General features: G+C 44.4%; 3 protein-coding genes, 1 long non-coding RNA gene and 21 other non-coding genes across 34 annotated transcripts in view; 22 read left to right on the plus strand and 3 right to left on the minus strand.

The window, feature by feature from the left end:
* The window catches only part of xk (X-linked Kx blood group (McLeod syndrome)), a 24,246-nt gene extending 17,534 nt beyond the window's left edge, over positions 1 to 6,712 (minus strand). Inside the window, exon 1 of one of the 2 annotated variants that reach the window (XM_052082401.1) lies at positions 6,097 to 6,712. In XM_052082401.1, the coding sequence (XP_051938361.1) occupies positions 6,097 to 6,341 (245 nt within the window). In that variant the 5' untranslated portion in view covers positions 6,342 to 6,712. The remainder of the gene's footprint in view (positions 1 to 6,096) is intronic. The other variant, XM_052082400.1, reaches the window with a different exon arrangement.
* LOC127611705 (uncharacterized) overlaps positions 1 to 9,324 on the plus strand; it is an 11,118-nt gene extending 1,794 nt beyond the window's left edge. Inside the window, exons 1-2 of one of the 2 annotated variants that reach the window (XR_007965426.1) lie at positions 2,476 to 2,570; positions 9,080 to 9,324. This is a non-coding gene — a long non-coding RNA (uncharacterized LOC127611705). Of the gene's footprint in view, positions 1 to 2,475; positions 2,571 to 9,079 lie in introns of those variants that run through there. The other variant, XR_007965427.1, reaches the window with a different exon arrangement.
* On the plus strand, positions 102 to 184 carry trnal-aag (transfer RNA leucine (anticodon AAG)). Its single transcript has one exon. It is a non-coding gene; the product is annotated as a tRNA-Leu (tRNA).
* Positions 326 to 408, plus strand: trnal-aag (transfer RNA leucine (anticodon AAG)). The gene has a single exon. It is a non-coding gene; the product is annotated as a tRNA-Leu (tRNA).
* On the plus strand, positions 544 to 626 carry trnal-aag (transfer RNA leucine (anticodon AAG)). The gene has a single exon. It is a non-coding gene; the product is annotated as a tRNA-Leu (tRNA).
* Positions 770 to 852, plus strand: trnal-cag (transfer RNA leucine (anticodon CAG)). The gene has a single exon. It is a non-coding gene; the product is annotated as a tRNA-Leu (tRNA).
* On the plus strand, positions 983 to 1,065 carry trnal-cag (transfer RNA leucine (anticodon CAG)). The gene has a single exon. It is a non-coding gene; the product is annotated as a tRNA-Leu (tRNA).
* trnal-aag (transfer RNA leucine (anticodon AAG)) lies at positions 1,210 to 1,292 on the plus strand. The gene has a single exon. It is a non-coding gene; the product is annotated as a tRNA-Leu (tRNA).
* Positions 1,434 to 1,516, plus strand: trnal-aag (transfer RNA leucine (anticodon AAG)). Its single transcript has one exon. It is a non-coding gene; the product is annotated as a tRNA-Leu (tRNA).
* trnal-cag (transfer RNA leucine (anticodon CAG)) lies at positions 1,658 to 1,740 on the plus strand. Its single transcript has one exon. It is a non-coding gene; the product is annotated as a tRNA-Leu (tRNA).
* On the plus strand, positions 1,876 to 1,958 carry trnal-cag (transfer RNA leucine (anticodon CAG)). Its single transcript has one exon. It is a non-coding gene; the product is annotated as a tRNA-Leu (tRNA).
* trnal-cag (transfer RNA leucine (anticodon CAG)) lies at positions 2,102 to 2,184 on the plus strand. Its single transcript has one exon. It is a non-coding gene; the product is annotated as a tRNA-Leu (tRNA).
* Positions 2,320 to 2,402, plus strand: trnal-cag (transfer RNA leucine (anticodon CAG)). Its single transcript has one exon. It is a non-coding gene; the product is annotated as a tRNA-Leu (tRNA).
* trnal-cag (transfer RNA leucine (anticodon CAG)) lies at positions 2,534 to 2,616 on the plus strand. Its single transcript has one exon. It is a non-coding gene; the product is annotated as a tRNA-Leu (tRNA).
* On the plus strand, positions 2,761 to 2,843 carry trnal-aag (transfer RNA leucine (anticodon AAG)). Its single transcript has one exon. It is a non-coding gene; the product is annotated as a tRNA-Leu (tRNA).
* Positions 2,985 to 3,067, plus strand: trnal-aag (transfer RNA leucine (anticodon AAG)). The gene has a single exon. It is a non-coding gene; the product is annotated as a tRNA-Leu (tRNA).
* On the plus strand, positions 3,219 to 3,301 carry trnal-aag (transfer RNA leucine (anticodon AAG)). The gene has a single exon. It is a non-coding gene; the product is annotated as a tRNA-Leu (tRNA).
* On the plus strand, positions 3,438 to 3,520 carry trnal-aag (transfer RNA leucine (anticodon AAG)). Its single transcript has one exon. It is a non-coding gene; the product is annotated as a tRNA-Leu (tRNA).
* trnal-aag (transfer RNA leucine (anticodon AAG)) lies at positions 3,672 to 3,754 on the plus strand. Its single transcript has one exon. It is a non-coding gene; the product is annotated as a tRNA-Leu (tRNA).
* trnal-cag (transfer RNA leucine (anticodon CAG)) lies at positions 3,896 to 3,978 on the plus strand. Its single transcript has one exon. It is a non-coding gene; the product is annotated as a tRNA-Leu (tRNA).
* LOC127611690 (lanC-like protein 3) lies at positions 8,384 to 14,492 on the minus strand. The gene is made up of 5 exons (XM_052082410.1): positions 13,708 to 14,492; positions 12,967 to 13,090; positions 11,140 to 11,337; positions 10,554 to 10,761; positions 8,384 to 8,918 (listed from the first exon to the last, which is right to left on the minus strand). Exons 1-5 carry the CDS (start codon positions 14,248 to 14,250, stop codon positions 8,759 to 8,761), a joined length of 1,233 nt encoding a protein of 410 aa, XP_051938370.1. The 5' UTR covers positions 14,251 to 14,492; the 3' UTR covers positions 8,384 to 8,758.
* trnal-cag (transfer RNA leucine (anticodon CAG)) lies at positions 9,043 to 9,125 on the plus strand. Its single transcript has one exon. It is a non-coding gene; the product is annotated as a tRNA-Leu (tRNA).
* On the plus strand, positions 9,248 to 9,330 carry trnal-cag (transfer RNA leucine (anticodon CAG)). The gene has a single exon. It is a non-coding gene; the product is annotated as a tRNA-Leu (tRNA).
* On the plus strand, positions 9,471 to 9,553 carry trnal-cag (transfer RNA leucine (anticodon CAG)). The gene has a single exon. It is a non-coding gene; the product is annotated as a tRNA-Leu (tRNA).
* A 1,193-nt stretch (positions 14,493 to 15,685) lies between the features above and the next one.
* Positions 15,686 to 21,301, minus strand: piga (phosphatidylinositol glycan anchor biosynthesis, class A). Of its 8 annotated transcripts, none has more exons than XM_052082394.1 (8): positions 20,856 to 21,301; positions 20,497 to 20,717; positions 20,248 to 20,409; positions 19,567 to 19,837; positions 19,366 to 19,498; positions 18,341 to 18,473; positions 17,938 to 18,144; positions 15,686 to 17,249 (listed from the first exon to the last, which is right to left on the minus strand). In XM_052082394.1, the coding sequence occupies exons 2-8, from the start codon at positions 20,689 to 20,691 to the stop codon at positions 16,938 to 16,940; spliced, it is 1,413 nt and encodes a 470-aa protein (XP_051938354.1). In that variant the 5' UTR covers positions 20,692 to 20,717; positions 20,856 to 21,301; the 3' UTR covers positions 15,686 to 16,937. The 8 variants fall into 8 exon arrangements, with proteins under 8 accessions (XP_051938354.1, XP_051938359.1, XP_051938356.1 ...); XM_052082399.1 differs by lacking the exon at positions 20,248 to 20,409 and having other exon boundaries at positions 19,567 to 19,721; positions 19,802 to 19,837; positions 20,453 to 20,717; XM_052082396.1 differs by having other exon boundaries at positions 20,248 to 20,338; positions 20,453 to 20,717.
* Between the last annotated feature and the right edge of the window lie 367 nt (positions 21,302 to 21,668).

The following is a 21,668-nucleotide window of genomic DNA, read 5'->3' on the forward strand; positions in this document are numbered from 1 at the left end:
AATCGATCAACGAATGTCTTCAAGAACAATTTTAAAAATAAAAAATCCGCGACTTGACCGAAAAACCAAAAAAAATAAATAAATGACCAAGGCACCAGCATGTCAGGATGGCCGAGCGGTCTAAGGCGCTGCGTCAAGGTCGCAGTCTCCACTGGAGGCGTGGGTTCGAATCCCACTTCTGACAGGTGTCTGTTTTCTCATGACCATCATGAGATTGATCGAAGGGTTTTTGTCAATCGATCAACGAATGTCTTAAAGAACTGTTTAAAATAACCGTGACTTGACCAAAAAACCAAAAAAAAAATAAAGACCAAGGCATCAGCATGTCAGGATGGCCGAGCGGTCTAAGGCGCTGCGTTAAGGTCGCAGTCTCCACTGGAGGCGTGGGTTCGAATCCCACTTCTGACAGGTGTCTGTTTTCTCATGACGATCATGAGATTGATCAAAGGGTTTTTGTCAATCGATCAACGAATGTCTTCAAGAACAATATAACCGTGACTTGACCGAAAGACCAAAAAAAAATAAAAACCATGGCATCAGCGTGTCAGGATGGCCGAGCGGTCTAAGGCGCTGCGTTAAGGTCGCAGTCTCCACTGGAGGCGTGGGTTCGAATCCCACTTCTGACAGGTGTCTGTTTTCTCATGACCATCATGAGATTGATCGAAGGGTTTTTGTCAATCGATCAAAGAATGTCTTCAAGAATGATTTAAAATAACCGTGACTTGACCAAAAAACCAAAAAAAAAAAATAAAGACCAAGGCATCAGCATGTCAGGATGGCCGAGCGGTCTAAGGCGCTGCGTTCAGGTCGCAGTCTCCACTGGAGGCGTGGGTTCGAATCCCACTTCTGACAGGGGTCTGTTTTCTCATGACGATCATGAGATTGATCGAAGGGTTTTTGTCAATCGATCAACAAATGTCTTCAAGAACAACCGTGACTTGACCGAAAGACCAAAAAAAAATAAAAACCAAGGCATCAGCGTGTCAGGATGGCCGAGCGGTCTAAGGCGCTGCGTTCAGGTCGCAGTCTCCACTGGAGGCGTGGGTTCGAATCCCACCTCTGACAGGAGTCTGTTTTCTCATGACGATCATGAGATTGATGGAAGGGTTTTTGTCAATCGATCAACGAATGTCTTCAAGAATGATTTAAAATAACCGCGACTTGACCGAAAACCCAAAAAAAATAAATAAATGACCAAGGAACCAGCATGTCAGGATGGCCGAGCGGTCTAAGGCGCTGCGTTAAGGTCGCAGTCTCCACTGGAGGCGTGGGTTCGAATCCCACTTCTGACAGGTGTCTGTTTTCTCATGACCATCATGAGATTGATCGAAGGGTTTTTGTCAATCGATCAACGAATGTCTTAAAGAACTGTTTAAAATAACCGTGACTTGACCAAAAAACCAAAAAAAAAATAAAGACCAAGGCATCAGCATGTCAGGATGGCCGAGCGGTCTAAGGCGCTGCGTTAAGGTCGCAGTCTCCACTGGAGGCGTGGGTTCGAATCCCACTTCTGACAGGTGTCTGTTTTCTCATGACCATCATGAGATTGATCGAAGGGTTTTTGTCAATCGATCAACGAATGTCTTAAAGAACTGTTTAAAATAACCGTGACTTGACCGAAAAACCAAAAAAAAAATAAAGACCAAGGCATCAGCATGTCAGGATGGCCGAGCGGTCTAAGGCGCTGCGTTCAGGTCGCAGTCTCCACTGGAGGCGTGGGTTCGAATCCCACTTCTGACAGGTGTCTGTTTTCTCATGAGGATCATGAGATTGATCAAAGGGTTTTTGTCAATCGATCAACGAATGTCTTCAAGAACAATATAACCGTGACTTGACCGAAAGACCAAAAAAAAATAAAGACCAAGGCATCAGCATGTCAGGATGGCCGAGCGGTCTAAGGCGCTGCGTTCAGGTCGCAGTCTCCACTGGAGGCGTGGGTTCGAATCCCACTTCTGACAGGTGTCTGTTTTCTCATGACCATCATGAGATTGATCGAAGGGTTTTTGTCAATCGATCAAAGAATGTCTTCAAGAATGATTTAAAATAACCGTGACTTGACCAAAAAACCAAAAAAAAAAAATAAAGACCAAGGCATCAGCATGTCAGGATGGCCGAGCGGTCTAAGGCGCTGCGTTCAGGTCGCAGTCTCCACTGGAGGCGTGGGTTCGAATCCCACTTCTGACAGGGGTCTGTTTTCTCATGACGATCATGAGATTGATCAAAGGTTTTTTGTCAATCGATCAACGAATGTCTTCAAGAACAATATAACCGTGACTTGACCGAAAGACCAAAAAAAAATAAAAACCAAGGCATCAGCGTGTCAGGATGGCGGAGCGGTCTAAGGCGCTGTGTTCAGGTCGCAGTCTCCACTGGAGGCGTGGGTTCGAATCCCACTTCTGACAGGTGTCTGTTTTATCATGAGATTGATCGAAGGGTTTTTGTCAATCGATCAACGAATGTCTTCAAGAATCATATAAAATAACCGTGACTTGACCGAAAAACCAAAAAAAATAAATGACCAAGGCACCAGCATGTCAGGATGGCCGAGCGGTCTAAGGCGCTGCGTTCAGGTCGCAGTCTCCACTGGAGGCGTGGGTTCGAATCCCACTTCTGACAGGTGTGTGTTTTCTCATGACGATCATGAGATTGATCAAAGGGTTTTTGTCAATCGATCAACGAATGTCTGGAAGAACAATTTAAAATAACCGTGACTTGACCGAAAAACCAAAAAAAATAAATAAATGACCAAGGCATCAGCGTGTCAGGATGGCCGAGCGGTCTAAGGCGCTGCGTTAAGGTTGCAGTCTCCACTGGAGGCGTGGGTTTGAATCCCACTTCTGACAGGTGTCTGCTTTCTCATGACCATCATGAGATTGATCGAAGGGTTTTTGTCAATTGATCAACGAATGTCTGAAGAACAATTTAATATAACCGCGACTTGACCGAAAAACCAAAAAAAAAAATAAAAACCAAGGCATCAGCGTGTCAGGATGGCCGAGCGGTCTAAGGCGCTGCGTTAAGGTCGCAGTCTTCACTGGAGGCGTGGGTTCGAATCCCACTTCTGACAGGTGTCTGTTTTCTCATGACCATCATGAGATTGATCGAAGCGTTTTTGTCAATCGATCAACGAATGTCTTCAAGAACAATTTTAAAAATTAAAAATCCGCGACTTGACCGAAAAACCAAAAAAAATAAATAAATGACCAAGGCACCACCATGTCAGGATGGCCGAGCGGTCTAAGGCGCTGCGTTAAGGTCGCAGTCTCCACTGGAGGCGTGGGTTCGAATCCCACTTCTGACAGGTGTCTGTTTTCTCATGACCATCATGAGATTGATCAAAGGGTTTTTGTCAATCGATCAACGAATGTCTTCAAGAACAATATAACCGTGACTTGACCGAAAGACCAAAAATAAATAAATGACCAAGGTACCAGCATGTCAGGATGGCCGAGCGGTCTAAGGCGCTGCGTTAAGGTCGCAGTCTCCACTGGAGGCGTGGGTTCGAATCCCACTTCTGACAGGTGTCTGTTTTCTCATGACCATCATGAGATTGATCGAAGGGTTTTTGTCAATCGATCAACGAATGTCTTCAAGAACAATTTTAAAAATGAAAAATCCGCGACTTGACCGAAAAACCAAAAAAAATAAATAAATGACCAAGGCACCAGCATGTCAGGATGGCTGAGCGGTCTAAGGTGCTGCGTTAAGGTCGCAGTCTCCACTGGAGGCGTGGGTTCGAATCCCACTTCTGACAGGTGTCTGTTTTCTCATGAACCATCATGAGATTGATCGAAGGGTTTTTGTCAGTCGATCAACGAATGTCTGGAAGAACAATTTAAAATAACCGTGACTTGACCGAAAGACCAAAAAAAATAAATGACCAAGGTACCAGCGTGTCAGGATGGCCGAGAGGTCTAAGGCGCTGCGTTCAGGTCGCAGTCTCCACTGGAGGCGTGGGTTCGAATCCCACTTCTGACAGGAGTCTGTTTTCTCATGACCATCATGAGATTGATCGAAGGGTTTTTGTCAATCGATCAACGAATGTCTTCAAGAACAATTTTAAAAAGAAAAAATCTGCGACTTGACCGAAAAACCAAAATAAATAAATAAATGACCACTTCTGACAGCAAACCTTTGAATATAACACACTTGATAAAATGTTTGTCAATGTCAGCAGCAACCCAATCAACAAAAGACTCTTTTCAAGATTCAAATAGGCGGGTAGGAATTTATCCACTTTCACCTCATTGTTCAGATATTTTTTTACTGACCAGAAATAATGCATCTTTCTGTTCAACCAGATATGCCTGGGACGTACAGTGAAAAGCAGTCCAAGAAATGCTCTTCCTCTTCATAAGTTACTGACGTATCAACCATTTTGTGCCATTTTTATTTCGTGGTTTGCATTTTTTTTTAAATCTCGAATGTAAACGTTGTGTATATCACCAACTGTCGTACATGCATTCCAAAAGGAGTTTTTTTTTTGTCTCAGATAAGGGGAAATGCGTCTGCCCACTTCCCTTCTCAGCTCATGTTGTCAGAAGATAAGGAGGCCAACGGTGTCACACGCTATTCTTAGAACTGCTCTTCGCTCGGAAAGCATGCAATCCCCCTTGCCGGTGTGTACACTCGAGGAGGAAAAAGAAAGAAAGGCATCAGATTGTCTCGCACTTATGAAATGTATACATTTTTTAAAAAAAGACGAAAGTGGTCAAAGTGCACATTTTTCCATTTAGTCGCAACATATCTGTGCACGCAATATGTTTCGGAAAGCTTTATCAAGCAGGGAATCATTCCCAATTTGGGAGGCAGATGGCCAGAAGTAATACTTTTGTGCACAGCTGTTGCACACTAAGTGATCTGCAGTTAAGATTTCCCCATCAGTGGGGAAAACATGAACAAAGAAGCTTTGCACAGAAGTAGTGCTCCCTCAGATTGTACACTTAAAAAAATGCAACAAAAAAAGGATTCAGAAATATGATTTCCATCCCTTTTCTCCTTGCCTTGAAGGAACAATAATGATTTCAATTCATGCATTTAAAATAATATCATTTAACGTTTTGTTTTAAAATGCTAAATAACCCATGCCTGCGGGTGTGCCAGAGTTCATCCGGGCAGATTTTGGCCAAGAGCAAACTGCTCTGTTTCAAAAAGGCTGATAACTCCTGATTTAAAATCTTGAATTATAATTTACCATGCATGTGTTTGGTAGACGGGAGGAAAGTAGAAAGCCAGAATGGCACAGAGAAAACAAGCAAAGTCCACACACGAAGGTCAGAGCATTTGAAGCCATGACCGCAGAATTCTGAAGCAGATGTGCTAAAGCAGTCATCCACTGTGCTGCCCACTCGCAAAAAACAAATTACAAAAACTGTAATCCAGTTTTTCCAAACACAGAGCAGCCATCTTGCGTAGCCACTGCTACTGACAACTTTTTATATTTTCACTGATAACAGTGTGATCGCTGCCCGATCTTAAAGGACCAACTTCATTGTTTGCTTCGATCATTCGTGACAGAGGTTAGGTTTACATTTCACAGCATTTTTTTTCTGATGGATTTCATTTTCATGTCATCGCTCATGGTTCTGACAACATGATGCAGACAAATCTTTCAGTAGCTCTCAGAAATTTACCTTCAAAGAGAAAAATTATAATTACATTCTCATCGATGAAATATGCATGTCATTCTTCTCCCGGACTTATTGGACAGAAAATAAGATGGTGTTTTTGCTGATGATTTTTTTTTCACATACTCGTGTTTGTTGCAAAAACCTAATGCCATATTTAACTGTAGATATGCAGCCTGAGGTGTACATGTGTGTTTAAAGTGGGGAGGGGAGAGGCATTAGAGATCTGTAGGGATTCCTGCCCCTTCCAGCCCCCCTTCAGCGCGCCCATGGCTCGTGGACCCAATGGATAGCAGCAACGAGGGCATGGAAAACACGTAAATGAGCGAATATTGATCAGCTGGCTACAGCAAGCAAATCAGTGCATCAGCAAATGGAAACGACCGCATGCACGCGGGAGCTAACGTGCACGCACGCGCTCCCCCTTGTGTGTTTTTAATCACAGAAACAAATAAACCAAACCACAGACCTGACGATGGGTCCGAATTGCAGCATGTGCAGGAGCAAGATGAACGGACGGTCCCTGCCAAGGTCCCGGTGAAAAAAGATGAGGGCTAGCTGCACTAGCATCGACGGCACCAGCGAGAAGAGCAAGGTGAGCTGCTTCCAGACCTTGTCCCCCGCCGAATGGTACGTGGAGCTCAGGTAGAGCGCCGCAGTGGTCTCGGCCGTGAACAGGGACACCGACAAAAAGATGGAGAAGGGCAGTCGCATCCTCGCTCACACCGCCATGGAGGAGGCAAGCCGGTGGACGCGCGTCCGTTCGGCGTCGGCGGCTCGGATGGCGCCCTGGTGTGCAGCACCGCGCAACCAACCGCAGACCATCCGCCGCCAAAGATGTTTTCACTAGGCCGGGTGTAATTCTGACAGCGGCCGCCTCGCGGATAGAGGGCGCTATCGTGCGATGTACAACGCGTCGATTATCAGGTCGTTGCGGCGTCACGCGGTGACGGGACTGCCGGGACAGACAAGTCGCGTTCAATACGAGGCTCTTTGTGACGTGCGCCATCCGAAGAAGATCACAAGACACGAATTCTCATGAAAGAAGCTGTCGTATGAATGTTTTCAAACTGGTGGTTGCGCACAAACTTCCGGGTTATGCACGGTGGGAGTGCCAGAATTCTGGACGAGATAATCTGCCAACACATGCGCAGCCTCCGCGTGTAAAACAAAACAAAAACATAAGCGCGAACAGTAAAATATGGTCCAAGATCTATAGAGCTCATGGGTTCGGAAATTTGGTTGACTTAAGACACATTTTACGAACGCTTTTTGATTCAATGCCAAATTGTTGTTCGAGTCCACTGAAATCCAGTCCGGGCTGTGAAACTGTCAACATTGTATAGTCAGTATAAAATTAGCACAGCCACAGGCAAAGTGGCATTTTAAAAATATGACCTAATTTTCACAAATACAGTATGTATGTTGTGATGCTAGGTTGTATTTCCGTTCAAACTATGCGCAGTCAACAGTCTAACGGACAAACTCACCAATGTCACGTAACGAGGCGACCCCAAAAAGCAGGCAGGAGGGAGGAGCAGGGTGTATTTGAAGAGTTGTATTTAAAACAAAGAAAACTAAATCCAAAACACACAAAAGTCCAAAGTATCAAACAAAAACCATGACTAAAGCTAAACATGACAGAAACCAAGCGCAAACAGCAACACACATGACAGTAACAAGAAGCAACAATGACCCAACACTGAGTGTTTGGGCTGGTAGTCCTTTTAAAGCCCTAATTAGTTATGACCAACAGGTGTGCAGCTGCCAGGGGAGCCCTACAGTGCCACCTGTTGGTCCCTAAACCGAATCATGACAACCAACATCGATGAAGCTCTTTAGAAAAAATAGGTGGATGGATAATCAAATCCTTCATTCATTCATTCATTCATCTTCCGTACCGCTTGATCCTCACTAGGGTCGCGGGGGGTGCTGGAGCCCATCCCAGCCGTCTCCGGGCAGTAGGCGGGGGACACCCTGAATCGGTTGCCAGCCAATCGCAGGGCACACAGAAACAAACAACCATTCGCACTCACACTCACACCTAGGGACAATTCAGAGTGTTCAATCAGCCTGCCACGCATGTTTTTGGAATGTGGGAGAAAACCGGAGCACCCGGAGAAAACCCACGCAGGCCCGGGGAGAACATGCAAACTCCACACAGGGAGGCCGGAGCTGGAATCGAACCCGGTACCTCTACACTGTGAAGCCGACGTGCTAACCACTGGGCTACCGGGCCGCCCGGATAATCAAATCATCAGATATTAAAGTATGCAATTAATTGATAGTATTGTACAAAATTGGGAAGAGAGGAAAAACGAACAAAATATTTTATAATAATTACCTACAGGGTTGAATAATACTGGTCAACAGTTGACAACATTTCTGAATCAGAGTAAACTTAACCAGATTTTTGTTGGTCCTGTTTCTGTATCTTCTCTTAGGTTCAGCAACAGGTAAAAAAATATTCTAAGACTGCCAAAAATTTCCAATACATTGTAAAATCCGCTGTGTACGCTTTATTGGTCAAATTTAACAACAAAAAAATGAAAACTTGTCAAATTGGCATAAAAATGTGTAAAACACATAAAACCACCTTTCATCAATATTCGATGTTGATTGGCGTAAAACATTGAAGGCAGATAATGACTGTCTTTATGAAGTATTAAATTCATGATGGATGAACAGTTGTTTGGAACCCAATGCAACTTCTGTGTTACACTGAAAACTGAAATAAGTGAAACATACACACTCAGAAAAAATAGGACCCATTTAATAAAGACTGAACATGCATTTCCAGCCTAACACTTGATCAACAGAATTTCCACTTCTGTTGTGGGTTACATGTGCAAAACACATAGACACTCCAAACAGGCACAGTTAGCATCAGAACACTTTTGGTTTCCTGAATTCACAGGGATTTTTTTTTACATTTTTAAACAAATTCACTTTTGTGAAGCATCTCCACAGTTGGCTAGACCTGCAGAATCGAATGAGACCAAACACAAGAGCTGTTATAAACAATCTGAACTAGAGATATGTTTCCACTGCACTTGAAAAACAAAAAAACTTGATTATCGCACTTTAAGACAATATCACCAAGTTTTCAATCTCTTCGTGGGTTTTGTCCTTCACTCAAAGACACAGAAGAGCGGGAATTCGGCCTGCTCGGGTTGCAGCAGGTCCACCAGGAAGCAGACGGTCCCAGACAGGCCTTCGAAGAGGCTGTACACGCTGGTGACTGAGCGCGATCCTGCCTTGAACTCTTCCGTGAACAGGAACTCTGCAAACCTTTGCGGAGGGAAAGCCAAAGGTTGAAAAAGAATGTTGCAATGGAAAGAGAGCAACCTGCGGATGAGAATGCACCACAAATCAATGACTTGACCGAAAGACCAGAAAGATGAAAGACAGCTGTGTCAGGATGGCTGAGTGGTCTAAGGTGCTGCGTTCAGGTCGCAGTCTCCACTGGAGGCGTGGGTTCGAATCCCACTTCTGACAGGAATCTGTTTTCTCGTGACCATTGTGGGATTGATCAAAGGTTTTGTCGATCGACCAATGTCTTCGAGAACCAAAACTTGAGCAAGAGACCAAAAAAAAATAAATGACCAAGGCACCAGCATGTCAGGATGGCCGAGCGGTCTAAGGCGCTGCGTTCAGGTCGCAGTCTCCACTGGAGGCGTGGGTTCGAATCCCACTTCTGACAGGTGTCTGTTTTCTCATGACCATCATGAGATTGATCGAAGGGTTTTTCTCAATCGATCAACGAATGTCTTCAAGAATGATTTAAAATAACCGTGACTTGACCGAAAGACCAAAAAAAATAAATGACCAAGGCACCAGCATGTCAGGATGGCCGAGCGGTCTAAGGCGCTGCGTTCAGGTCGCAGTCTCCACTGGAGGCGTGGGTTTGAATCCCACTTCTGACATAAATCTCTTGTGTTATGGCACATTCTGGGTTTTGTCAATCGATTAGCGAATGTCTTCAAGAACTGCATATCGCCTTGTGAAAGCAAATTAACAGTCGCGCTGTGGTATTGGATGTTTTTTTTTTTTTCCAAGATGGCGCCCGAGTAGGCAGCCTATGGCAAGTGCTCTTCAAGAGCCTTGCTTTTTTGTTCTTTTTTTGCTGTTTTTGTCTTTTGTTTTGTCACATGTTTGTTGTTTCATTGTGTGGACCTGATATGGAATGTTTTCAGCGCTTTTTTGGCCACGACATTCGTCAAAGGAGCAGTATCTGTGCTTGGTGGTTGCGCCTTCTCGGCAGCACGCCTGTACCAGCACAGATTTTGATTGGGAGGAACGTCTGCGCCATTGACTGTCGGTGCTGGACAGACCTGGGGCGCTTGTGTTTTTTGCGCCAGTAATGGGCAGCATTTTTCACAACCCCGATTTGTTCAGCGGCTATGTCGGCGCTGTTGGACAGTCGGCGTTGGTGCGGGTGGATGGATGGCCGCTGAAGTTGAGGATGAGGAGAGAGGAGCGTTGGTGAAGAGCGCCGATGCGTATTTGGAACCGTGAGTCGCCGCTTGGAATTGAAATGGATTTCCATGGGACAGGAGAAGTGAACCAATCTCTTTTTTCGTCAATGGATGCTACAGCTTCTTGTTGACTTTGAAACTTAGCTTGTAGCCGACGTGTGCACATTTTGAGCATGACGTCTCTGATCCACTGGTTAAAGGACACTTTGATTCTCTCCTCTTTCATCTCAAACCGCTCCAAACAACAAAGCGTGTGACGGAAAAGTGGTTAGGACTGCACGACTGTCCGTGTTTTATGTTATGTGTTGTGTTTATTATTTTACTTTATGTTAACTGTTTTGTTAAGCGCTTTGTTACAGCTGCCGCTGTTGTGAAAGCGCTATATAAATCAGCATGTATTGTATTGTATTGTATTGTATTGTATTGTTGTGTGCGATGGGATTCTTGCCTCTGAGCTCGGTAGACATATTTGGAGTTGCCAGTCAGGCGGTAGAGCAACAGGAAGACGTAAGCGCTGCCGGCTACACCGTGGCAGATGCCGGGACCTTTCTTCAGCAGACCTTTCTGCCACACCAGCTCCCCGCTGCGGATGCACGTGTCCAAATATTGTGGCTTCTTGTTAATCAAGTAGGCCTTAGCAAAAAGAAAGGCCACACCTGCGGATTAAACAGACGCATTCGATATCATTTCAGGAGGCATTGGCGAGCAAGGATTTGCAGACACGTTTCCTACAACCTTAGCAAGAATTTGTTACAGCTGAGAATTGAATTAAGGTTTCGATATTACGTTTCATCTTTTTTAATTATTATTATTTTGAACTTTTACAGTCCACTTGCATTGGTGCCAAGTTGGAACAGTTAAAAACCAGATGAAGCGGAAAGTGCCGGTGTGAGCGCGGATGGTTGTTCGTCTCTGTGTGCCCTACGATTGGCTGCCAACCGGTTCAGGGTGTCCCCCGCCTACTGCCCTAAGACAGCTGGGATAGGCCCCAGCACCCCTTGCGACCCTTGAAGTGAATTGAAGTGTAAGAGTACCCGGAGCTCCGTGACACCAGTGGACCAGCTCGTTCTCACGCTCGATCACGGCGCCCAGCTCAGCAGGCCAGTTGCAGTTCTGCTCCTGGTTCATGAGGAAATCGACGCTCTGCCACACCAGGTCCTTGTCGGCGCCGCTCAGCAGGTCATGGTAGCTCAGCAACATCTGCAGTACCGACGACAAGCCGTGGGCTGCGCCTGGCGAGAGGTGGGAGTAGGGGGGCGGGGGGCAAACATGCAAAACCCAACCAAAAACAAAGCATGCAGGATCGTCCCATGCTGAGCACACACGCACACAAGCTGCAGCACGCAAGCATGTTAACAAAGGACTACTGAAAGACGCGGTCATTGTCACAACGTGTACTGGACACCCAGATGTGATGACATTTTTTATTTTTATCGTATTTATTGTCTTTTTTGGATCCTACAGTACACTGGAATTAGATGTAACTATGGGTTGAACCTAAAGATGTACTTTGTGAGCAAGCTCCCGTCTATATTGTTTTTTTTGGGGGGTGGGGGGGTTTGTACTCTCTCTGTATTATTTATTTTGTTTATCATTATTGTACAGAACTGCAGTTAAAAGCTTCATTTACACTATGTTCTCAGCAGGCGTTTGGGGGCACAGGCAACTCAGTGTGGTCGTGAGATGACAGGATGTGTAAACGTGACAAACCGCATTTTGTGTGGATGCCTAATAAGATTTGTCAATTTTCACAACTTTGCTGGCATTGTGGTTGGTAGTTTCAAAGATACTGAACGATATATCACATTTCCACAAACCTTTGATTTTCATACGCTGAGGTTTATGAGGTTGTGTTTATTGAATAGAAGATTATAAAAAGTAGCCCTCTGTACTTTTGCAAATCGGTGTTGATAGCAAGCGGATGATTCTGCACAACCTTTCAACACAACGAGTGTCGGAAGTAAACGTCAATTTTGAGGTGCAGAATCATTCACGAAAGATGTTCATTTTCCTTCCTCATTCACTTTGAAAACATGCAGGGAAAACACAGCTCTTTTTTAAACAGCGGTGGAAGATATCTGTCTGTGAATTCCCTTCAGATTTTTTTTCCATGAAATCCAATCCAAGATCCATTTTGGTATATAGATGCAGCAGGATCATAACCACATTCAGGTCCGGAATCATTATCCTGGGTTAAAAGATGTCATTAGTGTGTCAGGTGTTGTTAAGACCTCATGCAAGTATGGCTTACTATGAACTGTTAGCAGGTTTTGCTCGGGTGTCGTCATCTGATGCAAATCAAGGAAAGGACAGTTAGCTTCACACATGATGATCTCGCATCATTGCGGTGAGAGAGAAATTCCAGACACACTACATGCTTATTTACAATGCACATATATAATGGTGACTTTTTTTAAAGAATATATTTTAAAACTCCAAATATTGTTATGTTTTCAATGTCAAATTTTGAGGGTTTTTGTTTTTACCCTGTTGGGTACATTTTGGAACTGGACATTTTTGAGCACCCATGCAAACTCAGCACCTGTACGTTCTCATTTCTAGTCAAAAACAAAGCCGACAGAGTCAATTGCATTGCATGGATCCCTTATTTTTTTCACTTCTTCCTATTAGTTTTAGATAAAGGAACATACTAAACAAACGAAGTTGCAGCCAACTCAACTCAAGTCAAATGTATATATAGAGTACTTTCAAACAGCCATCGCTGCACATAGTACTTTCAGTTTTGCCTCAATGGCTTCAGGACACAATGGATCAAAAACATTTGCACAGAATCAATTATAATCATTTCATCGCTGATTACGACACTCCCTCCCCATCACTCAAACGCGACTTGTTCTTACCAAGGTATTCTGTCCCGTAGTAGGAGTACATGAGAGGGAAAGGCTTTCGCTTTTTCCGAGCGTACTGTTTTCCCGACTCGATGATGGCCTGGCAGATTGACTTGATTTGATCCTTGCTGAGAATCTGCAGGGTGAATATGATACAATTTGTAGTTCATTCTCATATTCAGAATCTCAATATATCGCGATGCTTATTATTTTAGCAAGTGCCGGCCGCCGTCGACACTTATTGACGGGCTGAATTTGCTTCCCAGCACTTCCCCTGCCCTATTTAAAAACAAACAAATTGTACTGTTCACACTGTATGGCAAAAAAAACCACTGTACAGGAACTTCAAAACAGACCCGCGGCCTGAAAACTGTAATATGCAGGGTAGAGTAACCACTCGAGTATAGCATTTGATTGGTCCACTCGGGCCATGCTTGTGTAAGTTGAGGGGTTCGTTGTTTTTCAATGGATGGTTCTTCGTTGCGAATGACAGATGGAGAGATGGAATAATTTAATGCAGTTTAATAAAAGGAGAAAAAGAAAAAGAAAAAAAACGTCTGCACCGCAGCACGTCCGAGAACACAACTCCCGTAACTAAAATCACTTCCTGTTTCTCTTACTTTAACAGCCAATCAGAACCTATCAACATAAAAAAATGTCTAAGCGATTATTAAACAACAGAATATAATTTAAGTATGCTTAACATGAAATAATATGATGCTCAAACATAAAATGATGAGAAAGTAATCTCACCTCAATGCCCAGCTTCTGTTTGAGGACCAGGGCGGCGCAGAGGTAGCCCGCCCGGCCCACAAAGAGCTCATCGGAACCGCACTCCAAGAAATGGATGGGCGCGCACACCTCCCACAGGTTGCGAAATTTCGTCAGCGGCTTGACGAAGTCGGCCAAACCCAACGACTTGTAGATCATCGCGGCCGCGGCGTACACGCCCGCACCGCCGAGCAGGAAGGCGGCGCGCATGCTCCGGTCCGGCTCGGCGTCCGCATAGCGTACCGACACGTCGATGATGCGCTTGGCCGCCTTCAGGTACGCGTCGCGTCGCTCGGAGAACAGCGGACACTCGCTGACGTGGTAAAGCATATACGCCACGCCGGCCGGACCGTCGTAAAGCCCGCCGTCGCAGTCATCCACCTCGCTTGAAATGGGGACCTTTGTGAGGATTCTATCCACCGTTGCCACCACGGCCGGAACCACCGTTTCGGCCCCGTGGTCGGGCAGCAGCGCGCTCTTGCTGTAGTCCGAGAAGCGGTTGGCGAAGCAACGGTTGTTCTCCATCCCCGGAGGAAGTGGCCGAATACGGCGGTGACCGGAGGACTGTTTGCCTGCCTGCGGTATCCAAGGATGAGAGGAAGGTAGAGAAAATACTGTCCAGGTCCAATTCAACCCCGACCTGATTGGTCGTCACCAGTGATGGTTTGGGCTCAGATTGGATGATGGTCCTGACTGTTACACCAAAAGTACCTGTTGAAATAAGAGCAGGTCTGTCACGTAGCAAGGTGGTGGTGGACCCCAAAAAGCAGGCAGGAGGGAGGAGCAGGGTGTACTTGATGAATTGTATTTAAAAAAGAAAATTACATCCAAAACAAACAAAGTCCAAAGTATCAAACACAGACCACGACTAAAGCCAAAACATAAATTCGATAAATGCGCCTTCAGAACACAGCACTACACATCGCTGCACTGTGACTAAGCAGCATGTTGAAAAAAAATCTCATCCTCTTCAGAATTAGTTTTGCTGTGTGTATTGTCACTGGTAATCAAAGATAATGTGCAATATTTGGGATTTTTTTTCAATTAAAGTGGTCAACATTTTTCTACCTGTATGACACTTAAATATGTTGTAAAAAATTCAGACAGCCAATGTTTGGCGACCGACGTATTCATCATTTAACGTTTTATTGTACTACAATTATTGTCTTCGAAAGAACTGCGTGGGACCATAGAGGCTATATTTGTTTTGAAAAGAAAGTTTACGTTCTCACCACGAGGGGAAGCCAACAGACGCTGTCCATGGTGCTTACAAAGGCGACTGGTCTTAAAAGTTGCAAGAACTCAGAGGAGGTGGTAGGCATAGAGTACAAAAGTAGCATAAAGTCGCTGCTGCTGGGAGTAAAAGGCTGGAGGCTTTGTATAGCCGATCTCTTCCCAAACTTCTCCGGACAATTTTGCGACACAGCTCAGGGAGTGAGTAAGGACTGCGCTACACGCAGCCCTAGAAGTTGGCATTTCTTCCTCACAATTTTGAGGTTGGTTGCTTAAATCGACTCCAGCTTTCCTGTGTTTTGTTTGTATCTTCTCCGGCTTCCAATCTTATTCCAAAAATGCCGATAGGTGTAATTAACTGCCGACCAGTCCAGGGTGTACGCCGCTGCCTTTTGCCCAAAATCAGCTAAGAGTTCAGCTGTGACATTAATGAGAAAATGCAAGCGCTTTAGAAAATGGATGGATAAATAGAGTTCATAAGATGCTCGCTGAGCCCTAGTGTAACAAGATTTGCTGTCATGGTTGAACTGTGGAGGTTGTACTTTATACCACTCCAAGAGTGTTCCTCAAGGGTCACTACCCTGCATCTTTTAGATGTTTCCCTCTAACGCACCTGATTCAAATGATCTTCTCACCAGCAAGCTCTATGAAACCTGATCATGTTCCTGATCATTTTAGGACCGGACTTGAACACCCCTGCACAACACCAATGACAGAATAACACAAATCGGTGAAAGACTTTTATTTCACATTTTCCAGCCAAGCATCACTGCGGTGTATTGTTTCAAGTGCTCATCACAACGGTATGCAAACAAACACCCCTAGCCTTGGATAGCAGATGCATTTCAATGGCCTATTTTGCCTGCCATTTAATCTTCTGTGTGTGATGTTTGCAAAAGAATACAATGGAAAGGGAGGGGGTGGGGGTGTTGTCTTTGACCAGATCAACTCGACTAACCTGTCCTGAGAAAAAGATCATTCTGATAAATAGGACACAATGTGAGGTATACTTAGGGCAAAGCCCGGCGGGAAAAAAATGACAACAAAAGGCTTTCGGCCTTGCTTTAAATATTAAAAAAAAAAAAAACATTACAAATGATGAAATGCATATAGATGCTATTTAACCCAGAAGATGATGAACAATTGATTAGCGGCAAGTGACTCAACATTTGCATGAAATCATATGGCGGGGGGTTATGAAAACCCATTGTAACCGTTTTATCAAAAACTACAAGGTCCCCCATAGTCCTATTTATTGTGCAATTCATAAAACGCTCGTAATCCAACAATCACTTAAATCATATCTCCTGATAAGTGTGAAGAGGAGGGGAAAAAAATCACAGATGTTTTGCCATTTTGAAACACAGAAAGTCACCAGATAGATTTCTGATAAAATAGCACGATTTTAAATATGATATGACAAAGCAATATTTCTTTTGCTAATCAACAGAAACCTTTTAGCGTGGAAAAAAATGAAAATGCAAAATTAAAGCTGCAGGTAGCAATGAATGGAAACTCACACTCCCTTTTCAAAGTGAATGCCTGAAATGAATATCATATATACAGTATTATTATCTCATGGAACTATAAATATATAAAAGGTATGTTATATTTTACAAGAATTGCAGACGCAGCTATTCCAAAACAGCCTTTGCAATGCCTGCCCTTAATAATGCGGTCGTGTGAACATGTCTACATTTATTTTGTACAGAACAAAGGAGATGAAATCTACCTCCCATTAAAAGAGAGAAAACCCTACTTTTTCATCTGGGGGGGTTCACTTTTCATCTCAAGTGTTTGCCAGTGACACCGTGCATGTTTGGTGAAAACATGCACATTCCTTTCAGACAAAGAGACCAAAAAATAATAATAAATAAAATTTAAAAACAAAACATTATAGCCACGTCCCAGGAGATCTCTCAAAATAAATAGCCTGAAAAATGCCCCTTCCTAATAATGTAAATAAAGTTGAACGTTTCTTAGCTCGCGATGGCATCATCAAGAGCCGAGAAGAAGCGAGATGAAGCTGCTTGCTTGCCGCTTCTTTTCGACGGAGCTTTACCTTTACTCTCACTTGCTTCTTGCCTCCACAGTCCGAGAGGACCGCTAGCGTCCACGGCCAAGTCCATGAGCCTATCAGGCAGCCACCACTGGAGGAACAACAGAAAGAGGAAATCTAGAACCGCCACAAAGGCGAAGATGGAGCCGGCCACGGGGCCGCAGTGAGTCCGTAGCCTCCGAAGGCGTCGATCGAGGGGAAGCACCTCCTCGCCGCGTACTCTGTCATACACCTGAGAGAGAAAACATTTTTACTTAATTGAGCTCGGCTTGAATATCCAGTGCAACCTCTAGAGTTGCGTGTAGTTAGTAGAGGGCGCATTCAAACCAGGAGCGATGGAGAAATCAAAACAATTAACCCGTGAGGATTGCTTTTGGGGAAGAAAATCTTCCACCATGACGAGGGTTGATGGTGGTTGCTGAAAGCAGCAGGACGCTTTCGTCCGAGCGAAAGTAACATGCAGCCATCATAACAGGCTGCGTGTGCATGAACATCGCCTCATGCAAAAGCCACACCGGAGTGAAGGTACCTTCACAAAGTGAAACCAGAATGCGGTGTTGTGTGCCCTTGTATCAAGGCAACTGCTTGTATCATACAAAAATAAGAAGCCTAAATTGCTTCTGTTCATAGTTTATTTCAACAACAGAGCGCTGATAAATAGCTTTGCGATCAAAAGCTCTTTTGTGGTGTTGTTATTTTTTCTAAAAAGGAACGTCTTTTTAGATGTTTGAGATCTCACAAAAGCAAAAAATACCGGTGCCATATTTGACATTTCGCTTGAAATGAAATACATGCATCTACAAAAAGGTCAATTTGAGTTCATCTCTCACCTTGAATGGTGGTAACGGTCACACAACAGTGCACGTTTGTGTTTACCCGCAGAAATCAAAGTCCAAAGGTACGCGTTCTGCGAAACTCACCTTTTCAGTCCTCTCTGCAACATTTCTCCAGGTGTACAGGTTCCGCACCCGTGCGTGAACGGTGGCGGGAGTGGAGACGGAGCCAGAACGCTGCCGCGCTATGACCGTTTCCAGCCCAGCACACAGCGACTGCACAGTTGGCTCACAAAGCGTGATCAAGTCCTGGGGTAGCACCTCGGGAATCCCACCCACACGAGTGCTGACAACCTTTGAGGAAGTTAACAAACACACAAATGACACAGACACTCTCTCATTTTACGTTTATTTGGGTTGTGTTTGATTTTCAGATTTGTTTGATTAGCCCAAATATTACAGTTGGGAAACTGTGTCATAAATACAAATTTGAAAAGAGTGCAAATACTTTTTCACGGTACTTTGTATAAGATGAAGGAATGCAGCGCACCTGCAATCCACAACTAGCTCCCTCCACGATGGCCATGCAGAAAGCTTCAGTGAGTGAGGTGTTGAGGAAGATGTGACCCTGCACCAGAACTCCTCTGACATCTTTGTGCTCCAGAGACCCCAACAGGCGCACCCTGCGGTTATTGCAATTCAGTCAAACATATACACACTCAAAACACATTATGAATAGCAGGACCGCTGCCAAGGGTTGATGTGCTATTTAGGACAAAACTATTTGGACACATGGCCATTACGCTTAAAAAGGAAGTGTCAGTGGGATTTATTATTTTTTTTTACCATTTGTAGGATGAGGAGTCACTGTTGGTAACCTGGTAATGGGCCTGTATTAACATAAATTCCTCTCAGAGTAGGGTTCCAGATTTCTTTTTTTTAACTAGGAGCACAGTGGGCCCTAAAACTGAAATTTTAGGGCCGCAAGAAGAAAATTAAAGGGCACACGCTCTGCGTTAATGACATTGACATTTATCTTTTTTGTCAATGATCGCTACAGCCTCGTGTTTGCTTTCAAAACTTAGCTTGTAGCAGACGTGTGCACATTCCAGCATGACGTCTTTGATCCACTGGTGAAAGGACACTTTGATCCTCTATTCTTTTATCTATAACCGCTTCAGACAGCCAAGTGTATGCAGAAAAGTGGTGAAGATTGCACGACAGTCTGTGTCCTATGTGTTGTGTTGTGTTATTTTTGTTATTTTGACTTCAAAATGGCGCCGCCTGAGTGGCTGCCTTTCCAGCAGCTCCTATATTTTGTTGTTGTACTTCTTCCTTTCATAACTTTGCTGCTGTGAATCGGGAATTTCTCCATTGCGAGACTAATAAAGGTGTTCTTATCTTATCTTATCTTAAAAAGTACATATTAAATGCATTCAGCGAGTTACTTTGAGTGGTCTTTTGTCTATGAGAAAAGATGGAGACCTGTGATCAAGTCAATCTGACCGTTTGAAAAATGACAACCGGTAAAGCAGGAAAAGCTGGCAAATGTGCATCAAGAACATCTAAATGTACCTGTCATGTAGCTGGTATTTCTCTCTCACTTCCTCCAGCACAAGTCTCTTTGGCCCCTCTCCGCCAATGAGGAAATGCAGATCTGGATGTTTGAGGCAGAGCTCTGGGATGATTCCACTTAGAAGATCAATGCCTGACAAGTTGGAAGCTTCAGGTGAAGTTTCATCTTTCAGTGAGAAACAAAGACCACGAAGCTCGTACCTTTGCGGTAGACAAGGCGACTGATCACGACGATGGTGATCCTGTCGTTGTTGCGCTGAGACGGATCAGGCGTGAAGTCGCCATGCTCGACCGCATTGGGAATGACGGACACGATCTCTGGATCAAGCGCGGCGCGCAGCACAGTGTTCTCTTTGCTGGTGTAGGAAACGCACACGATGTGGTTGGTATCGCACAGTGACACCGTCAAGAGCTTGTTGGTCAGTACGGAGCTCACATCAGCAAAGCCAAAGAGGGAGTGGTCAGTGAACACCTGTGAAATCATATATAGATTGTTCAGATAAATCTATCGGTAATTTAATATAATGTCTAGTTCAGTATAGGTAGATGTGAACTGAATAGCTCAATTGTTTGTTGTAGAGTTGAATTCATGACACAGTGGTTGTATTTAATTTTTTTGCTGTAACATCAACACAAATAAAATAAATAAAAATCAGACAACATCTAAAAAATCCCCCAGGTCATATCACTCATATCTCAAAGCAACACTATATAAACCGAAACAGGATATAGTGCAATAACTGAGAGCCTTCCTTTTCCTGGGTTACGGCATATTTTTATGCCGTAGCACACACAAGTTCATTTCATCACCTTCACCATAATGGAGGTACCATCGTAAACTGAGGAACACTAAAAAGGCACTACTGCTTCAGGACCACATACCGTGTTCAGGCCCATGGTTTTTGCATGGAACAAAGCATCGTGAGCCATAGCAGAGAACGAGCTGTGCGAATGCACCACTGTGATGCGCTCCCTGACAAACACACAGCGCAGGAGTGGCATGCTGTGGAAGAAGGTGGTGGTGGTGGACTGGTTGTACATCACCTGCAGAGGCAGGTAGTAGACCTTAAGGCCATTGGTCAGGTACCTGACGCCCTTCCTGTGGCCGTAGGCGTGCGTGACTACCACCACCTTGTGTCCCTTCTCGATCAGACATTGGGACAAGAGGTAAATGTGACTCTCCACTCCTCCCATGTTCGGGTAGAAGAAGTCAGAGACCATGCAGATGCTGTGCTTCCTCCCGGCAGTTTTGATGGTCTCTGCTGTGGATCCTGACACTGCTTGGGTTGCATGACTGAAAGCTGCTGCCCTTCTTCTGTTGCCCATTGTACTTGTATGGCAAGAAACGTCAGCTGTTTTGACAACCAGAAATATCCTTTCATTAACGTTCACATTTTACAGTCGAGAGATATTACTTTGAACATGAGCAATTAGCTAACTATTTAACCGAAAAGCTGACGTTTTACTTGAGTCGATCAAACTTGCCTTACCGTTTTGTCTTGTTTATTCTTGACAATCGACGGGTATCTCCCTCCGTGGTGAACATTTTCGGTCGCATTTAGCCGCCTGGCGCACGCTGGTCCACCGCCCGTGTCACTTCCGGGTCCAGATGTCACGTGAACGCCTTTGTGCCTGCGGACTAGTGACACCTATTGTTGTATCTTAGTCAATGCAATTACTCTGTCTTTTTGAAAGCTGATGAGGAATTGAAAAATGGTACCAACAGAGCCCCAAACAACCTCCAAATAAATTAAAGATTAATTCCAAGGTGAAGGTACATCAGTGTCAGATCACAGCATTTGTTGTCGTTTGGGCGAATTTGACTTCATGGGAGATGAAACCTAATGACCAAAAACACACAGCTAAAAGCACCCTAGGTTGGCAAATAGCAAAACATTGATCTATTCTGAAATGGCCTTCAATCTAGAGAACGCACCCTTCAAAGCCAACAACTTTGTTGACGTATACAATTCATTTGGACACAAATCTGTAATCCACTTTACAGGGTTGATTTTCTCTTTTGATTTGTGTTGTTCGAATGAAGTAGAAAGCCTATTGTTGTCAAAGGCAGCGAATAAATGTAGTCTAAATAAATGCTAAGTAAAAACCTGAATATCTGCTTTAGTACGGTTAAAAGGTATTCATAGTTTACTTATTACCTCCCTTTAAATCTACTGTACCGTAAATCGCAGCTTCCATCCTATGGCATCCCCGCCCCCATCCGAACACACCCAGCCTCCATCGGTCACTCCAGAGAAAGGAACACAGGGAGGAGGGATCACCAGGATCAGGGATCGCTTATC

The sequence above is a fragment of the Hippocampus zosterae genome, chromosome 12 (assembly GCF_025434085.1).
Source record: "Hippocampus zosterae strain Florida chromosome 12, ASM2543408v3, whole genome shotgun sequence".
NCBI classification, from domain to species: domain Eukaryota; kingdom Metazoa; phylum Chordata; class Actinopteri; order Syngnathiformes; family Syngnathidae; genus Hippocampus; species Hippocampus zosterae.